General features: G+C 31.4%; 1 protein-coding gene across 1 annotated transcript; it reads left to right on the forward strand.

Moving 5' to 3' along the window:
- Positions 1-6414: 6414 nt before the first annotated feature.
- Positions 6415-7104, forward strand: LOC149228065 (serine carboxypeptidase-like). The gene is made up of 3 exons (XM_089380666.1): positions 6415-6422; positions 6517-6709; positions 6796-7104. Exons 1-3 carry the CDS (start codon positions 6415-6417, stop codon positions 6943-6945), a joined length of 351 nt encoding a protein of 116 aa, XP_089236792.1. The 3' UTR covers positions 6946-7104.
- Positions 7105-20528: the final 13424 nt, after the last annotated feature.

The following is a 20528-nucleotide window of genomic DNA, read 5'->3' on the forward strand; positions in this document are numbered from 1 at the left end:
ATAAGATAATGTTTTTAGTTTTTTTTGGTATGATTTTGTAAAAAATATTTATTTATTTTAAAAAAAATGATTTAAAAAAAAAAACCTAATTATATTATAATTATCTTTATGACTTTGTTTTAGATAGATATCAATTTTTTCCTTAAAATTATAAGAATAATGCTTAATACTATTTTTATAGTTGAAATGGATTCAACACAATAAAAAAATTTCTAGCCATTCAAAATCTTGAAGCTTAGAAATTATAACCAAAAATTTCTATCGAATTTTAACAAAATAATGCCAATTTTTTTATTATTTGTCTAGCCACTCTTTTAATATTAGCCTCTAATAAAAATATATTTGAAATTTCGAAAAGAAAAAGTGAAAGGTCCTTTCAATAAAAGATCAATTATTCGTGCACATTTTGATTATGAATTTTAACTACATACTGGTCTGTGGTCCCCCTACTGTAATCTAGAAGCTCTGAGGATGATTCCGTAAAAGGAAGGAACATTAGGCCTTAGAAACCCACAATGATTGCAATGGTAATTATGCTTTCTACCTTCAATTTCCCAACGCTACACATTAATTTTTTTTAACGAACTGCACATTTAAGATTTTTTTTAACGGGCTGCCCATGCCCAAATTTTTACCGAACACTGCACATTATGTTGTACTTTGATCCTTCTTTCGCCCCACGTCTGCGGACGTAGTCACAAAAGTTTCTTAATAGACAACTCTATACCTAGGAATCTTTCACATCCCCTATAAAGCTCGTTTTGAATCCGTTTCAAATGCCCACATGAGTACTTCCTGTATATATTTCCAATTAAAGATTGGAATGCACATTATCGTTATTCCCATACTGACATTTAGACCAATCGATAGGTTATTCACGGACTCGCGATATTGGTTTCCATGATTATTGTGGTCACACTGGTTCCTAAACTGTTCGGCTTGCAGGCCACTCAAATTCATAGTCTAGAGAGATCAGGTGGAAAGAAATAATAATCTTGAAATGAATTGCTTCAGAGGTCCCATTTCTCCATGGGGCCATCTCAATGTGTATAAACTACCCCTCCTCCCGAATAGGTTCGTGTATAGCTTAAAGATTTCATGCACCACTCAATACTAATAGATTAGCTAGTTGAAAATGACATATATAATTTAGATAACTGCAACACAGTGAACAAGGAAAGACTTCTTAATTATAAGCTTGTAAGCTTGTAGGGATTATCAATCAAAAGTGGTGAAAATAAGGTGGACCCTTAGATCTGTAAAAGACTCACTGGACCTTAAAAATATAAAAAATGTTTATGTTATCAACTTCTCTTGTGGGACTCCCTACATAGATGACATTGGTCGCTCTATTAATCAAAGGATTCGTGAGCATGCTGCTGACATCAAGCATGGTAGGACTTGCTCATTTGCTATGGCATAACATGCAAAAAACTAAGCATCACTTTTGCATCGAGGAGGCCCACTTCATTGCCATGATTAGTCATTTCCATCATGGAAAATTCAAGTAGGCCCTAGTAATCTAAAAAATAACCACTAATTTGTTTTTACTTATTTTTCAATCATTATGGTCAATATTCTTTTATTGGTTTTTCATCAATTAAGTTTTATCATCTTGATCATTCTTAGCTCTTTTATTTATTTTTTATCATCTTAGCAACTTTAAGTATTTATTTTATGTTAGACTTTGTCTATTTTATTGTTTTTTCTTGGCTCCTTGATTTATTTGTAGGCCTTAGCCCCTTATTTTATGGTTGACCCTGATTCATTATTTTGATTATTTTAGTTTGGATTTTATTTATTATATTTTCTGATTTTCTCAATAATTTATTTTTATTTCTTAATAGGGTGTTGACTCCTTTTGTTATATCTTTTTGACTTCGCTCCTTGTTTGAGGTTTGAATTTGAATGTTTGATTCTTTTTATTCTATAGATATTTCGAACGCTAACCTATTACTAGATTTTATTTAAAATAATGGGATCCTTATAACTAATGTTATAAATTAAATAACATTATTCAGAAACTAGCCATTTATTATAGCCATTATATATTATTCAGAAACTTGCCATTATATGAACTAAGAGTCTCTACATTGATCTCTATTTAAGTTGGTTCCATGATCTATCTCTTCATCTTGCCGTGATGATGAACCACACTAGCTGGTTCAAAATGCATCGACAAAAATTCTTCTATGTGATTTCTACAATTTTTTTTTCCTTCTTAAAATGAGGTTTGTCGGAATCATCAAAACAACAACATTTAACACATAATATGGCTCTAATTGGTCCACCTGCATTATGATGATGCACTAAGAGACTTGTCTATAACATAGAGAACATATTGCAATTCCATTATATTCAATGTCTTTGTCAAATCTTTACATCTAACTGTGTGATAACCTTAGTGTAATTACTTTTGCAGATATTATTATTTATATTTAATTGTAACTAAAGTTTGTTGGCACATATAAATGTTAGAATATTGTTATGAATAAATATTATTTCACTTATTTGCTAAAACACAAGAGGGGCCACCACATCATTAGCTAGACTCCCATGATTAGCTAGATTACTAACTGTGAGGAAAGAGTTAGAATCCCTTATGGTACAAGGAGGGACAAAATCATAGAAAAATAAAAATCCTCCACCATTTGAAGGGGATGATCCCTTTTGCGGTTCTGACCACCAAATTTATAGTGACTCGAGATAGATGTCATGAGTGAAAGATAATATGAAAAGAGATTGCAGGAGATAAAGGCAATCTGAGTTAGACATGGTACTAGTGGGAGATAAATACTAGGCTTATTTTGATAAAGAATTTAGCCCAAAATTAACATGAAGCTCTTTGTACTTGATAAGGTGAAACTATGAAAGATAGTTGATTGGTTTCTATATAGGAAAATAATCTATTGCTCAAGGGAACTACTAAGATAGAGGTTCACTGGAGTGCGACAACTCCTATTGTATATTCAAGATTCAGATAAGTAACAAGCTTATATGTTGTGCAGAGACTATGCATGTCAATATTAATTACTATTAACTATGCATGTCAATATTAATTACTAGTAACTATTGAGGTTCACTAGTTAGGACGAGTGCGACAACTCCTATTGTATTGTATTTTCAAGAATCATATAAGTAACAAGCATATATGTTGTGGAGAGACTATCCATGTCAATATTAATTACTAGGAACTATTGGAATTGTATTGTATTTTCAAGATAAGTAACAAGCTTATATGTTGTGGACAGACTATGCATGTCAATATTAATTACTAGGAACTATTGGATGTAAGATTTTGTTCGAAAAGGAAATTTTAATGGTGTTGTAATTCAGTTTGTGGATATGAAATTATAAACTACGAGTTAAATAGGACATTTTTCCAGATATTTGTTTTTCATAAAAAATAAATAAATAAATAAATAAATTACATATAATGTAAATAGAACTAATATATGACAATGTTAGCAATATTATGGGTTAATACCAATACAAGGTTCTCAAGTTAAAGCCAGTCACCAAGGAGCAAGCAAGTAGTACCTACTAGGAGACTAGGTTTTTTAGAAAAATAGGAGTTGAGAAACTAGGAAACTAGGACCCTTGAACTCTAATTTCCAAGTATAAATAATTGTTCATAACTACTATATAAATATAGATATAGAACCAATCCATAAAATAAAATACTGAAGTAACATGCATAAAAAAATTATTTAGCCATAAATTACATAATAAATTCACAAATAAGAACATTATTTAGCCATGAATAACTTGTATTATTTAGAAACTCTTATTTTATAATTAAAATTTAAATAAAACCTTCACAATTCTAGTGCTTGATGTACACATGTGTGTGATACACATAACATAAATTTAAACTAGTAGCAGACCATTAAGCCTCAAATTATGTTTATTTTATACAATTTAGTAGTTACTAAAAACTTACAATAATTTTTATTTTTATTTTCAAAAATTCTTTAAAAATAAAATCGCAATGGAAAACCACCTACAGTGTATTTAACCCATCAAATACAGTAAACCATATACCTATGTATTTAATGCATGGTTCATAGGCTAATTCAGGAGGCATGGACCTAACCTCATTGTATTGAGGTACAACTTGTAATAGAAAACCAAGAGAGGAGGGTAAGTTACCCAAATACATGGAAACTTTTTCGGAGTAAAATACCTTATAGTTTTCTCTTTGAAAACTTCGGATATATTCGGTACTGACCTGCATCCATACAAGGCTGGAGTTATAAATTATAAAGGTTAATAAGAAAAGTAAAATAAACAAGGGCAACTGCGTAGCGGTAGTCCCTGCTGTATTGCCAATAAACACGTTTGGATGGTCTCCAAGAGACCCACGAGCCATCCATGCTCATCTTTCTTGTAACAACTGCATGGTATTTAACAAATAAGCAACTTCAATTCAAAGATTGGCATACCGTTGATTGCAAGATTCCGCACGGCAAGAAAATATTTGTTTACGAATTAGCCCCAAACACAGCGGATGGCCCGATGATTCCTAGTGTACAAAGGAAACAACTACCTCACCTGGCCCAGAGTATTGTGGATATTTCCATAAAAACGGAAGACAAAATAACTCATATCTAGAATATGTTACTTAGCTATCGCTTGGATCTTCTCGAAAGTCACTGATAGCGGATTGGTGCAGCATATGATCGGCTTGCAATCATGAAAATGCGTGCACTCATCTCTGAGGGGAACATGATATGAACATGATATGAGAGCATTAGATCGCTTAGCAAATGTAGCAAGTTGTGTGATCTACCACCAACAAGAATAATAAATAGCAATGATATAATAATAATAACAATAAATAGCAAGCTATGCGATCTACCTAAGTAACCCTCAATATTTACCTACTCAATTTGCAAGATAACTGCCACGTCCAAAGATCACGTACCTTACATTGCAGAATATTGCAGCAGATGATCCGCTGCAACCAGGGATCTTTTCAAAAACACAATGGAAATTCGCGTATATTAAATGCATATCTATATATTAAATTCATACCTGTAAAGCCATTCACATGCAACGCCGTAGAGAGGCACTATCGTGTCGTGAAGACCAGAGACTACTCTGGATCTTTAAGAAGAACAAAACATTGAACTATGTATCTTTATTAAAAAGAAAAAATATTTCATATGGACAAGTCGTACTATCTATTATTCAGATGGAAAATCTAGCATTCTTCTTGGTTGAACTGTGTTTGCTTCAGTACATAATGAGCAAGTACAATCCATAAAATTTGTGTTAAGGGCTTTGAACACTTATCCGCTATGGAAGGCTTGTTTGTTGATGTGTTTTTTGAAATATTCAATGTATTTTTTAAGTTGTTTGAGCAAGCGTTTTCCATAACAGTAGTGAAGGCTTATCTAGATCTTAAAATATTGTGCATAGGTGATGCTTTTCCCTCCTCTAGTTAGTTCATTCTTGTTTATTGTGTGTTTTTACAAACATTTTGCAGTATGGTCCACTTTTTATCATTTTTTATAATATATCTCATGTATTTGATACTTGTAGACCTTTAATCCATAAAAAACAGCCCAAAAATCTCATAAATAGACACCTATAAATATAAACTAGTCATCAAATTTCAAGGAATATTTTTTCATGGGGCTGAAATCCTATTAAAATTTGGAACAAAATGCATATTTTCATATTTATGAGATGTATACTTTGTTTACTGAGCTAGATTTGTATGTGTTCATATTGAAATCTTGTTACTATGTTTTAAATTGCGAGAAGCTTGATGGCTAAATGTTGTTTGCTTTATGATCCTTAGTTACCATTTGTGAAGTGTTTTAAGTAACTGGTTACGGCTGATGTTATGCTAGATCATTTATCGAAGGTTCTTAATGTAGGTTCTAATTATAGACGGTGTGATAACTTTCTAGGTACCGAAGGGACTGTCACATGCTTTGCATCATACTTGGTGTGCACCTCAATTTTCAATTCCATTATGGCATTAGCTGGGAATATCAATGTAAGACTTAAATTCTAAATACTGGATAGCCAGACATTATGTTTATTTTATCAGCATTTTTTTATCTTAAAATGTAGTTTGTCATCGTTGTTTTATATATCTTACGATATTAGTTTTCATTATTTTGTTTTATATTTTGCAGTACTATGATGTTCGGAAGGAGTGCAATGGTGGCCTGTGCTATCATTTTTCAAATATGGAGAATTACTTAAACCAGTGATCCGTTAGGGATGCCCTGGGGGTTGGCAGCCGAAAATTTGTCTCCTGTAGCCCCTTGGTTTATGAATCTATGCTTATTGACTGGATGCGGAATATGGAAGTTGGCATTCCAACACTCTTGGAGGATGGTGTTAAGTTGCTAGTTTATGCAAGAGAATATGATCTCATTTGCAATTGGTTAGGTAATGATACTGTATACATATAACATTTTGTTTTTGTTTTGGAGAATGACTTTATGATTTAGGTGTTAGGTCTGTTATTAACTTATTTGCAGTTGTGTTTTTCAGGCTTGTCAGTCTAATCTTCAAAATTGAAAAGTTAATTGTTCAAATTATGTGTCTTTCAGGCAATTCAAGATGGGTGAATTCCATGGATTGGTCTGGAAGTGAGAATTTCAAGAAGGCACCTACAAAATCCTTCCTTGTAGATGATAAGGAAGCAGGTTTAATAACCAGTTATGGACCACTCAGTTTTCTCAAGGTAAAAGGCACTCGATGATCATCTTTGATTTCGTTGTACAAGTAGATAATTTCTTCCTTACGGAATCTTCTATTTTGCTGCACCAGGTTCATGATGCAGGTCATATGGTCCCAATGGATCAGCCAAAAGCAGCCTTGGAGATGTTAAAACGTTGGACACAAGGAAGTATTACTGACGACAATTCTCAAATTTTAAAGACAGTGACGGAGATGCCAGAGAAGAATTTCGAGAGTTAGTTATCTACTTAACTAGGAGAATTGCTCTCTTCACCTAGATTAATGTAAATATTTCTAGATTTGCAGTAGTGTGCATCCCCAAAGATGTGTATTTTCTGATTTGGAAAAATAATTGTGCATTGGGACCATCAGTCTTGCTAACTTGTGTCAAATCTTTTGATGACCACTTTTTAACTGTATAGAAATAGTGCTTCTTATTGCTTACCAAGCCTTGTGGAATTATGATTATACATGGTGTTAAAGTTATATTCAAGAAAATGAATAGTATGTCCTGTGTTCTTATTCTAGCATGTTCTGATGTCCTAATGGATGAAAGAAATTGTAAATTGGATGAAAGAAATTGTAAATTCAACAAAAATATTTGGTTAGAGTCTCGAGGAATTCAAAGCATGATGCTCTTAGCCTACATTCAATTTTATTGACAATGACATGAAAACATTTATGTTGTTTGCAATCATACAACGGATGCCAGTATTCTCTACTTATATTTGAATTGGAGGCTATGTGGTTTGGCTGTGTTTCACTTCTCATTCGTTCTATTATTTTATTGTTGAATATGCCTGTTTCCTCTTTTTGCCTCTTATCCCTTTATAAGCCTCTTGGACATTAAGTGCTTGGCATGGCAAGATATGTGCATAAAGCGCATGGACTATCTACAGTCCATCAATGCTTGTTGTTGCTGCTGTCTACACTACTCGATGCACTTTGAGGAAGGATCCATGTTGGAACAAAACACTTACCCTTCATACAGGCTACTCTGAAGCAGACCTGAAGTAAGCCTTAAAATTTTTGAAGCATCATGCTTTTACTAATTTTACCCTTCTAAAGAAATCCTACTACTAGACATTTTAGATTTCTTCATCAATTACAGGCATGCATTGTTGATCAGCTACGGCCAGAACATTGTGTCTTGATCAACTATATGTTGGAACTCAGCTACTAACACCCTGTCTGAATTGAATCTTTATCTAATACTAATGCGCATACTAAGCGTCTGGAGGCGTACACACATTTTTTTAACTCTGTACATTGAGGTAATAACATTTATGTGCATTGTTCCAGGGAATGTGTGTATTTCATGGTTGATTTTCACCTAAATACGGGAGGAAATAAGCTGAGAGTTGTTCATAAGAAGTATTCAGATCGTTGTAGCAAGTCTATCTTTTAGCAACTCTCAGAATTTCAGAATGAGATTGCATCACATGACATCAGCTAACATAATACATTTTAAATGGTCATTTTTGGATTGCAGAACTGATGCTTATGGGATTCATCTCATTTCTACTGACCACTGGAGAGAAGCCCATTTCTAAGATTTGTATACCGAAAGGAATGGCTTATAGTTTGCTTCCATGTCAAAAGGAGTAATCAATGGCTCCTGCTATCCATCATTGTTCTGAGGTGGACACCAAACTCTATGTTGCTTATTCAAATTTCCCAATGCTATTAGATGTTACTTAGATCGTGTTAGTCCATTTGATATGATTCAAGATATTTATGATAGTTTGATAATTATTCATTCCCTCTTGATTCAAGGGTAAGTATCCTCTGGTCTCCCTCACTGGCATGAACCAGCTCCACTACTTCATCTTTACGTTGGCAACTGTCCATGCGTTATATAGTGTCCTAACAATCGCCCTAGCAAGAGCAAAAGTAAGTGCCATGGGAAATAACTGATCTTCTCCCATGTCATTCAGTTTAAATTTTTTCTCGGTTTGAATTTGCTTTCATATCTTCATGCATTCGAAACATCTTTAACTCAATAGTTTGAATTATGGACATTTATTTTTTTTTAAATAATTTTTTATATTGTCTCTAGAGAGACAATAGTTTGAATTATGGACATTTATTTTTTTTTAAATAATTTTTTATATTGTCTCTAGAGAGACAATAGTTTGAATTATGGACATTTATTTTTTTTTAAATAATTTTTTATATTGTCTCTAGAGAGACAATAGTTTGAATTATGGACATTTATTTTTTTTTAAATAATTTTTTATATTGTCTCTAGAGAGACAATAGTTTGAATTATGGACATTTATTTTTTTAAATAATTTTTTATATTGTCTCTAGAGAGACAATAGTTTGAATTATGGAATTGTCTCTAAAAAGACAAAAATGTAATTGTCTCTAAAGAGACACAAATGAAATTGTCTCTAGAGAGACAAATCAAATTGTCTTTATAGAGACAATAATAATATGTGTTCTATATTGTCTTTATAGAGACAAATTTTTGAGACATTATATTTTGAGACACCCACTTAGAGACAATATTTAAGACAATATTTGAGTTTCTTTTTGTCTTAAGTTAAGACAATTGACTCAAATATTGTTTTAAAACCCCCTACATGTAGTAGTGACTGTAGCAGTAGAGAACATGGTAAGACCAAAGTAGATAATGAGTATGAGAGTGGGTCGGGCAGCGATAATGTGGTGAGGAGCCGATTGGAGGATGATCAAGATACCACTCAACGTCAAAGAAAGAAGTGTTTTCAGAGACATACTCCACAGCAGCTACAGGAGTTGGAGGCGTATGTTATGAAACTAATTTCGTTTCCTTGGTGGGCTAGTTTTCGGGATGAAGTTCATTTGTGTTTGTTGTTTTCGGGACGAAAAGCAATGCCAACAACTTAGCAAAAAGTTGCAGCTTGCGCCTAGCCAAATAAGGTTTTGGTTTCAAAATAGTCGCACGCATATGAAGGTATGCATTTTTTTGTTGTTGTGGCCATTAGGGTTAGAACACTGCACAAAGTCACACAGAAATTCACCACAACTGTTTAAATCTTTCTTTTCTTTCTATTTCATTTCATTGATCCTGATTTGCTAACTCCTGGATTGGTCAGGCTAAACAAGAGCATCACGATAACTCAACTTTGAGGCCGGAAAACGAAAGGCTTCTAATGGAAAACCGATCTTTTAAAGAAGCAATGACTAACTGCACCTGTTACAATTGTGGAGGACGTGCAGCAATAAAACCCACCTGTATCACTAAACTATACATGCCACAATCCCATTGACGGATATTCCGTCACTTCTTTCCTTCCACATTTGAATCCAAATTCCGGAATTCCTTAATTCTCTCTCTTCTATTTCCGAGAGAGAAGAAAGGATTCTATCCATTCTAGTTTTAGAAATTCTAGGTTGTTCTTTCTCTTTATCAAGGAATTTTTTTGCTCAACTCCTCTAATCTTCTAATTGAATTCTTTCTAATTCATTTTAGAAAGATCTTCCTCTTCCAGGAAGAAAAAGAGCCATAAACTGGAATGGCTCCATATTCTTAGCTCTCAATCTTTGTTGATCTCTTATAGTAATCACATCTTGAGGTTTGCAAGGGTAACTTGGTATATCTACCATATGGTCATTGACCCGGATATGTCCATGATTCACTAATTGTCTAGCTCCGGGAATGGTGGGAGCCATACCCAATCGAAAAAGAATATTATCCAAATGCATTTCAAGTAATTGCAATAGGACCTGACCCGTTGAGCCTTTGTCTCTTCTAGCAATACGAACATATTTCAGTAAATGCTCTCAGGCATAACTTTTCTCCATCCGCTTCGTATCAGCTCAGCCCGGAGTTTCCAGTATAGCGATCCTTACCCTACGAGCTACTATAATATATGTTCTCAACTTGATATCTATAAAGATAGATGGATCATCCATATCCAATTTGTTGTCCATCTACCATAGTAGACTCACTCATTAATATATGATGAGGGGGCCCTTTTAACTCAGCGGTAGAGTAATGCCATGGTAAGGCGTAAGTCATCGGTTCAAGTCCGATAAAGGGCTCATGTTTCCCACGAAGAAAGAAGGCTCGGGTGTCCATTTCTATTACATAGATAGAAATATTTTCACCGAAATATGAAAATGAAAACAAATCGGATTCGGATCTAGTCCATTTTTTATCTTCTTTTATGAGGCGAACGACGGGAATTGAACCCGCGCGTGGTGGATTCACAATCCACTGCCTTGGTCCACTTGGCTACGTCCGCCCCGCAAAAACCAATTTATCTATCTACAGTCATTTCTTCCAAGAATAAAAAAAGAGCTAACGTTTGTTCTTATGTGGGTCGTCGGTGACCTCTGATAGGGGATCAAAGCAAGATCGATGACTAACTCTCAATTGTGGAGGACCAGCAATGCTCACTCAGATGCCTTACGAACAGCAACATGAGCTGCGGCTTGAAAACATGAGACTGAAAAAAGAGGTTTGTCTCCACTGCCATTCAAACTTAATTTAGCTTTGAAATATTAATAATGAAGGGCAGTTTAGGAATGCAGCTGGTCCATTTCAAGTTTGAAACTGTTTCATACATTCATTAAAACTAAGCTTTTTATTCAATTTCAAAACTCTTATTTGTTGTTTTAAGGTAGTAGTATGAAGGTAATCTGGATTTTTTAAACTTATATTTTCCATTTAATCCTTCCTTCCCGTGGTAATTATTTGGATTTTTTAAACTTATATTTTCCATTTAATCCTTCCTTCCCGTGGTAATTATTTGTTTTTCTTTCTGCTAAAATGAAATTTATCCTGCTAATGCACGGAAAGGTAAGCAGAAACCTCAAAGGTTATGCAAAACAGCTTCCTCCCAACTGTTATTTGATGACATTAGACTCATATTTCCAGTGGACTACAGATTTTTCCTCTAGGAAGTGGGGTTTATGTCTATGCCCGTTGAAAAGGATTTCTAATACTAACTGTACTATTGAATGCTATGGTTTATGTACTGGGGTTAGGATGTTAGGATTTCTAATACTAACTGTACTGGGGTTTATGTCTATGGTGCTGATTTTAGTTTTATGAGGCACTTCTGGTTTGTAAGCGGGTCAATTTGACAGTTATGGAAGGATATTGGTGGATTATAGAAAAAATTGTGTCAGTGAAAAAAAGCGGGTCAATTTGACAGTTATGGAAGGATATTGGTGGATTATAGAAAAAATTGTGTCAGTGAAAAAAACAATTCGGTGATTGTTTCTCTGGATTGTGCAGCTAGAGAGAGTTGCTGCGATTATGGAAAGGTTGTGCGGGAGACCATTCCCATGGTAGCCAGCATTAACATTTTCAGAAAGAGATTATCTGTGATGGAAGTCGATATCATCATGAATTTCCAAAAGCAATTGCTAATCCTTGTTTCGGTTATGCGTTGGGGAGACAGGAGCTCACCACATATATCCTTGCTAAGTGGTAACACAAAATTATACACCAAACATCCCCCTTAACTCTTCGAGCATAACAAGGGAATTTCGTTCTAGGAATTGAATCAATTGCCAGTGGACTTTACCACTATGCAAGGGTAATGGTTCGTGTATTTAAGTCCATGTAAATAGGAATACGGTATCTTGTATTGAAAATTTTCGCTGCTGTTTCATCTTGAGATTATAAAAGTCACTAAATGCCTTGGTCCAGTTAGATTGAGCTTGAGCTTGTGTGTTGTGTAGGCTGATGTTTAGGAGCAAACCCCTTGGTTATCACAGACCTGACCCCAAGGGCTTCGGGTAGAATCTAGCCTGTCATCTCCTGTTTTGGCCACTTGATGGGCTAACCCTTGGGGCTTTTTATTTAGTGATGTTGTAATGTAATATTTAATATTTTCACAAATTACATAAAAATAAAAATAGTTAAATTAAACAAAAAGATTAATGTAATGTAATGTAAATATTTTAACTAGTCAAAATAAAATAAGAAAACAAAAATAAAAAATAAAAATAATTTGATAAAAATAAAATAATAATAAAAACGAAAATGATTCATGGTATTGAGAACTCATGATATTAACTCACGGTATTCATGTGGAATGTAGCCTATGTGGAATGTAGTCTATTTCAGGGGAAAAATTAAACCAACTTAGATCAATCCTAATTTTGGATCTGTCAAGTGATGAGAGGGATCAAAATTCTTTATATGCAACCCCCTTTTGTAGTGAAAAGAGATTCGGTCCCTCCATAGGCTTAGTAGATCCAGAATTAATATGGATCCAGGCTAGTTTTATTAATGGTTTGGAGAATTTCTTGTTATAGTTATCTTCTTAAAAAAAAAAAGAAAAAAATCACGAGATTGGTCTCTTGACATTACTTAACTAGTACAACCACATTAAAAATATTAATTGGTTGATAGAGTGGAAGACTTCATCAATTTATGGGCCAATTTTAACTTAAGAGATTTTTTTATCAATGAATATTATAAATAATAATGAAGAACTTATTAGAATTGAAATAATCACAAATTCCTAGGAAATTGGTGGGTGGGGAGCCAAGCGGCATGAATATAATTTTTTAAATTTATTAAAAATAATGAAACATTTTGCTAAATAAAATTTTCGTATATATAAATGAATGTTATAAATAATAATGAAGTACTTATTATGGATGAACTTATTAGAATTGGAATAATCTCAAATCCCTAGGAAATTGGTGGGCATGAACCACGTGGCACTAATCTAATTTTTTAATTTATTTAAAGTCAAGGCAATCTAACAACTCTTAATACACTACAACAATTAATAAATATTAAGACTAAACATATGTTGAGCATAAATTGGAAAAAAAGGCCTTTCAGTGATTAAGTTTTCTGAAATGCTTAAAATATTAAGGAATTTTATTTTTATAATTTAAAAATTATTTGATTAATGTATGTAAAATAAAATTATTTATTTAAAAAATAAGAAAAATGCTATATTATTTAAAGAAACAAGCTAATGACTTAAAATTTAAAAATATGTTCTAATTTATTATATTTCTTTATTTATTTTTAGAAAATATTTTATTATTAAAATTTAGAAAAAATTAAAAATATGTTCTCATTTATTATATTTATTTTTAGAAAATATTTTATTATTAAAATTTAGAAAAAATTATGTATTTATATATGTAAGATTTTATGAGTAATATTTTAAATATTATATTTCTAAAATTTCATATATTTAGATGAAAATTTAATTAAAACATATATATGATATGTAAGCATTTGATTTATATATTAAAATAATTATAAAATTTATAAAATATATTGTTGAAATTATTTGTTTTTGATATTTTTATCACAATGTAATACTTTTTTTAGTAACTTATGTTTTATAAAACAGAGACATATTTATCTCTTATATATTTCATAAGGAAAACAATGTATAATGATAATTTATAAATAATTTAACTTCGATTGACTATTATATTATACTTTTCATCCACATTTTATATCTAAATTAATTAATGGAAATTAATTAAATCATAATCTATGTTTTCTCAATTCTTAAATATTTGAATTGTTTATTATATTTTTTTATTTATTTAAAAAATAAATTTTGCTTCTTTTAATTTAGAGCAAAATTGTTATCAGTTTGTAGCTAAATATATTAAAATTACTTTAAATAAATTTCTTCTCTTATCATAATATAATTTTGAATATATATTTCTAAATTTATAATTTAAATAAATAAGGTAAATTTATAATCTTTTAAAATTGGTTATCAATTTATAGAAAAATACATTAAAATAATTTTAAACTATTTTTTTTCTTATCATATTATAATTTTGAATATATATTTATAAATTTATAATTCAAATAAATAATGCAAATTTATAATCTTCTAAAATGGGAGAACAAAGCTAAAATGTGAAATGTCTAAATAAAATTATTGAATTTGAAATAGTTTTTAATTTAATTCTAGGGATATTTCAATTATATTGTAGAAATTATAATGTTTTAATAATTTCTGTTTTTTAAAATGTAATTTAATATTAATGAAATTTATTTTTCTATTAATTTAATTTTAAGGGATATTTCAATTATATTGTATAAATTATAATGTTTTAATAATTTTAATTTTTTAAAGAAAATATAATTTAATATTAATGAAATTTAAAAAAATAAATGATGTGTATAATGTAAATAAATAATATGCTTTTTATAGTGAAAGAATGGTAAAGTTTATATGAAAATTTAATTAATAATTTAATGATATAAAAGTTTAAGTTTATTGTCAAATCTTTTATTTTTGAAAATTATAATTATATATATATTAAAGGTAAGTCACTTAAATTAATAAAAGTCTAACTCCAAGGAAAACTGAACCTAGATCAATTGAGGTAACCTTCGGGCCATTAATTATTTATATTCATTAAAAAGTTGCAATTTAATATTAATTAAATTTTAAAATTTAATAATTAAAAATTGGCAATATAAATAGGTGTTCCTGTGGCATAGTACTTGCAAAATAAAATTTAAAGATAAATATATGTTAACTTATGATTATTTAAAAATAAAATAAAAAGCATAGTCTTGCAAGTAATGATGAACTGAAAACAAGGAGAGAATAAATAATGAGAAGCAATTTCACCTCGTTTTGAAGATGTCAGTAGGGTGAAATTAGGTTAGGGTATAATATTGGCAATAGGAATCATGATGTTGATACTTATTATAATATAACAATAGGAATCATGATGTTGATATTTATTATAATATAATAAGATAATGTTTTTAGCTTTTTTTGGGTATGATTTTGTAAAAAATATTTATTTATTTTAAAAAAAATAATTTAAAAAAAAAACCTAATTATATTATAATTATCTTTATGACTTTGTTTTAGATAGATATCAATTTTTTCCTTAAAATTATAAGAATAATGCTTAATACTATTTTTATAGTTTGAATGGATTCAACACAATAAAAAAATTTCTAGCCATTCAAAATCTTGAAGCTTAGAAATTATAACCAAAAATTTCTATCGAATTTTAACAAAATAATGCCAATTTTTTTATTATTTGTCTAGCCACTCTTTTAATATTAGCCTCTAATAAAAATATATTTGAAATTTCGAAAAGAAAAAGTGAAAGGTCCTTTCAATAAAAGATCAATTATTCGTGCACATTTTGATTATGAATTTTAACTACATACTGGTCTGTGGTCCCCCTACTGTAATCTAGAAGCTCTGAGGATGATTCCGTAAAAGGAAGGAACATTAGGCCTTAGAAACCCACAATGATTGCAATGGTAATTATGCTTTCTACCTTCAATTTCCCAACGCTACACATTAATTTTTTTTAACGAACTGCACATTTAAGATTTTTTTTAACGGGCTGCCCATGCCCAAATTTTTACCGAACACTGCACATTATGTTGTACTTTGATCCTTCTTTCGCCCCACGTCTGCGGACGTAGTCACAAAAGTTTCTTAATAGACAACTCTATACCTAGGAATCTTTCACATCCCCTATAAAGCTCGTTTTGAATCCGTTTCAAATGCCCACATGAGTACTTCCTGTATATATTTCCAATTAAAGATTGGAATGCACATTATCGTTATTCCCATACTGACATTTAGACCAATCGATAGGTTATTCACGGACTCGCGATATTGGTTTCCATGATTATTGTGGTCACACTGGTTCCTAAACTGTTCGGCTTGCAGGCCACTCAAATTCATAGTCTAGAGAGATCAGGTGGAAAGAAATAATAATATTGAAATGAATTGCTTCAGAGGTCCCATTTCTCCATGGGGCCATCTCAATGTGTATAAACTACCCCTCCTCCCGAAGAGGTTCGTGTATAGTTTAAAGATTTCATGCACCACTCAATACTAATAGATTAGCTAGTTGAAAATGACATATATAATTTAGATAACTGCAACACAGTGAACAAGGAAAGACTTCTTAATTATAAGCTTGTAAGCTTGTAGGGATTATCAGGTGAAAATAAGGTGGACCCTTAGATCTATAAAAGACTCACTGGACCTTAAAAATATAAAAAATGTTTATGTTATCAACTTCTCTTGTGGGACTCCCTACATAGATGACATTGGTCGCTCTATTAATCAAAGGATTCGTGAGCATGCTGCTGACATCAAGCATGGTAGGACTTGCTCATTTGCTATGGCATAACATGCAAAAAAACTAAGCATCACTTTTGCATCGAGGAAGCCCACTTCATTGCCATGATTAGTCATTTCCATCATGGAAAATTCAAGTAGGCCCTAGTAATCTAAAAAATAACCACTAATTTGTTTTTACTTATTTTTCAATCATTATGGTCAATATTCTTTTATTGGTTTTTCATCAATTAAGTTTTATCATCTTGATCATTCTTAGCTCTTTTAATTATTTTTATCATCTTAGCTACTTTAAGTATTTATTTTATGTTAGACTTTGTTTATTTTATTGTTTTTTCTTGGCTCCTTGATTTATTTGTAGGCCTTAGCCCCTTATTTTATGGTTGACCCTGATTCATTATTTTGATTATTTTAGTTTGGATTTTATTTATTATATTTTCTGATTTTCTCAATAATTTATTTTTATTTCTTAATAGGGTGTTGACTCCTTTTGTTATATCTTTTTGACTTCGCTCCTTGTTTGAGGTTTGAATTTGAATGTTTGATTCTTTTTATTCTATAGATATTTCGAACCCTAACCTATTACTAGATTTTATTTAAAATAATGGGATCCTTATAACTAATGTTATAAATTAAATAATATTATTCAGAAACTAGCCGTTTATTATAGCCATTATATATTATTCAGAAACTTGCCATTATATGAACTAAGAGTCTCTACATTGATCTCTATTTAAGTTGGTGCCATGATCTATCTCTTCATCTTGCTGTGATGATGAACCACACTAGTTGGTTCAAAATGCATCGACAAAAATTCTCCTATGTGATTTCTACAATTTTTTTTTCCTTCTTAAAATGAGGTTTGTCGGAATCATCAAAACAACAACATTTAACACACAATATGGCTCTAATTGGTCCACCTGCATTATGATGATGCACTAAGAGACTTGTCTATAACATAGAGAACATATTGCAATTCCATTATATTCAATGTCTTTGTCAAATCTTTACATCTAACTATGTGATAACCTTAGTGTAATTACTTTTGCAGATATTATTATTTATATTTAATTGTAACTAAAGTTTGTTGGCACATATAAATGTTAGAATATTGTTATGAATAAATATTATTTCACTTATTTGCTAAAATACAAGAGGGGCCACCACATCATTAGCTAGACTCCCATGATTAGCTAGATTACTAACTGTGAGGAAAGAGTTAGAATCCCTTATGGTACAAGGAGGGACAAAATCATAGAAAAATAAAAATCCTCCACCATTTGAAGGGGATGATCCCTTTTGTGGTTCTGACCACCAAAGTTATAGTGACTCGAGATAGATGTCATGAGTGAAAGATAATCTGAAAAGAGATTGCAGGAGATAAAGGCAATCTAAGTTAGACATGGTACTAGTGGGAGATAAATACTAGGCTTATTTTGATAAAGAATTTAGCCCAAAATTAACATGAAGCTCTTTGTACTTGATAAGGTGAAACTATGAAAGATAGTTGATTGGTTTCTATATAGGAAAATAATCTATTGCTCAAGGGAACTACTAAGATAGAGGTTCACTGGAGTGCGACAACTCCTATTGTATATTCAAGATTCAGATAAGTAACAAGCTTATATGTTGTGCAGAGACTATGCATGTCAATATTAATTACTAGTAACTATGCATGTCAATATTAGCTTATATGTTGTGCAGAGACTATGCATGTCAATATTAATTACTAGTAACTATGCATGTCAATATTAATTACTAGTAACTATTGAGGTTCACTAGTTAGGACGAGTGCGACAACTCCTATTGTATTGTATTTTCAAGAATCATATAAGTAACAAGCATATATGTTGTGGAGAGACTATCCATGTCAATATTAATTACTAGGAACTATTGGAATTGTATTGTATTTTCAAGATAAGTAACAAGCTTATATGTTGTGGACAGACTATGCATGTCAATATTAATTACTAGGAACTATTGGATGTAAGATTTTGTTCGAAAAGGAAATTTTAATGGTGTTGTAATTCAGTTTGTAGATATGAAATTATAAACTACTAGTTAAATAGGACATTTTTCCAGATATTTGTTTTTCATAAAAAATAAATAAATAAATTACATATAATGTAAATAGAACTAATATATGACAATGTTAGCAATATTATGGGTTAATACCAATACAAGGTTCTCAAGTTAAAGCCAGTCAGCAAGGAGCAAGCAAGTAGTACCTACTAGGAGACTAAGTTTTTTAAAAAAATTGGAGTTGAGAAACTAGAAAACTAGGACCCTTAAACTCTAATTTCCAAGTATAAATAATTGTTCATAACTACTATATAAATATAGAACCAATCCATAAAATAAAATACTAAAGAAACATGCATAAAAAAAATTATTTAGCCATAAATTACATAATAAATTCACAAATAAGAACATTATTTAGCCATGAATAACTTGTATTATTTAGAAACTCTTATTTTATAATTAAAATTTAAATAAAACCTTCAGAATTCTAGTGCTTGATGTACACATGTGTGTGATACACATAAATTTAAACTAGTAGCAGACCATTAAACCCCAAATTATGTTTATTTTATACAATTTAATAGTTACTAAAAACTTACAATAATTTTTATTTTTATTTTCAAAAATTCTTAAAAAATAAAATCGCAATGGAAAACCACCTACAGTGTATTTAACCCATCAAATACAGTAAACCATATACCTATGTATTTAACGCATGGTTCATAGGCTAATTCAGGAGGCATGGACCTAACCTCATTGTATTGAGGTACAACTTGTAATAGAAAACCAAGAGAGGAGGGTACGTTACCCAAATACATGGAAACCTTTTCGGAGTAAAATACCTTATAGTTTTCTCTTTGAAAACTTCGGATATATTCGGTACTGACCTGCATCAATACAAGGCTGGAGTTATAAATTATAAGGGTTAAGAAGAAAAGTAAAATAAACAAGGGCAACTGCGTAGCGGTAGTCCCTGCTGTATTGCCAATAAACACGTTTGGATGGTCTCCAAGAGAGCCACGAGCCATCCATACTCATCTTTCTTGTAACAACTGCATTGTATTTAACAAATAATCAACTTCAATTCAAAGATTGGCATACCGTTGATTGCAAGATTCCGCACGGCAAGAAAATATTTGTTTGCGAATTAGCCCCAAACACAGCGGATGGCCCGATGATTCCTAGTGTACAAAGGAAACAACTACCTCACCTGGCCCAGAGTATTGTGGATATTTCCATAAAAACGAAAGACAAAATAACTCATATCTAGAATATGTTACTTAGCTATCGCTGGGATCTTCTCGAAAGTCACTGATAGCGGATTAGTGCAGCAGATGATCGGCTTGCAATCATGAAAATGCGTGTATTCATCTCTGAGGGGCACATGATATGAGAGCATTAGATAGCTTAGCAGATGCAGCAAGCTGTGTGATCTACCACCAACAAGAATAATAAATAGCAATGATATAATAATAATAACAATAAATAGCAAGCTATGCGATCCACCTAAGTAACCCTCAATATTTACCTACTCAATTTGCAAGATAGCTGCCACGTCCAAAGATCACGTACCTTACATTGCAGAATATTGCAGCAGATGATCCGCTGCAACCAGGAATCTTTTCAGAAACGCGATGGAAATTCGCGTATATTAAATGCATATCTGTATATTAAATTCATACCTGTAAAGCCATTCACATGCAAGGCCGTAGAGAGGCACTATCGTGTCGTGAAGAC

The sequence above is a fragment of the Pinus tabuliformis genome, chromosome J, assembly GCF_031772625.1.
Source record: "Pinus tabuliformis cultivar Carrire ecotype Pingquan chromosome J, CPIR1, whole genome shotgun sequence".
Taxonomy (NCBI): Eukaryota; Viridiplantae; Streptophyta; class Pinopsida; order Pinales; family Pinaceae; genus Pinus; species Pinus tabuliformis.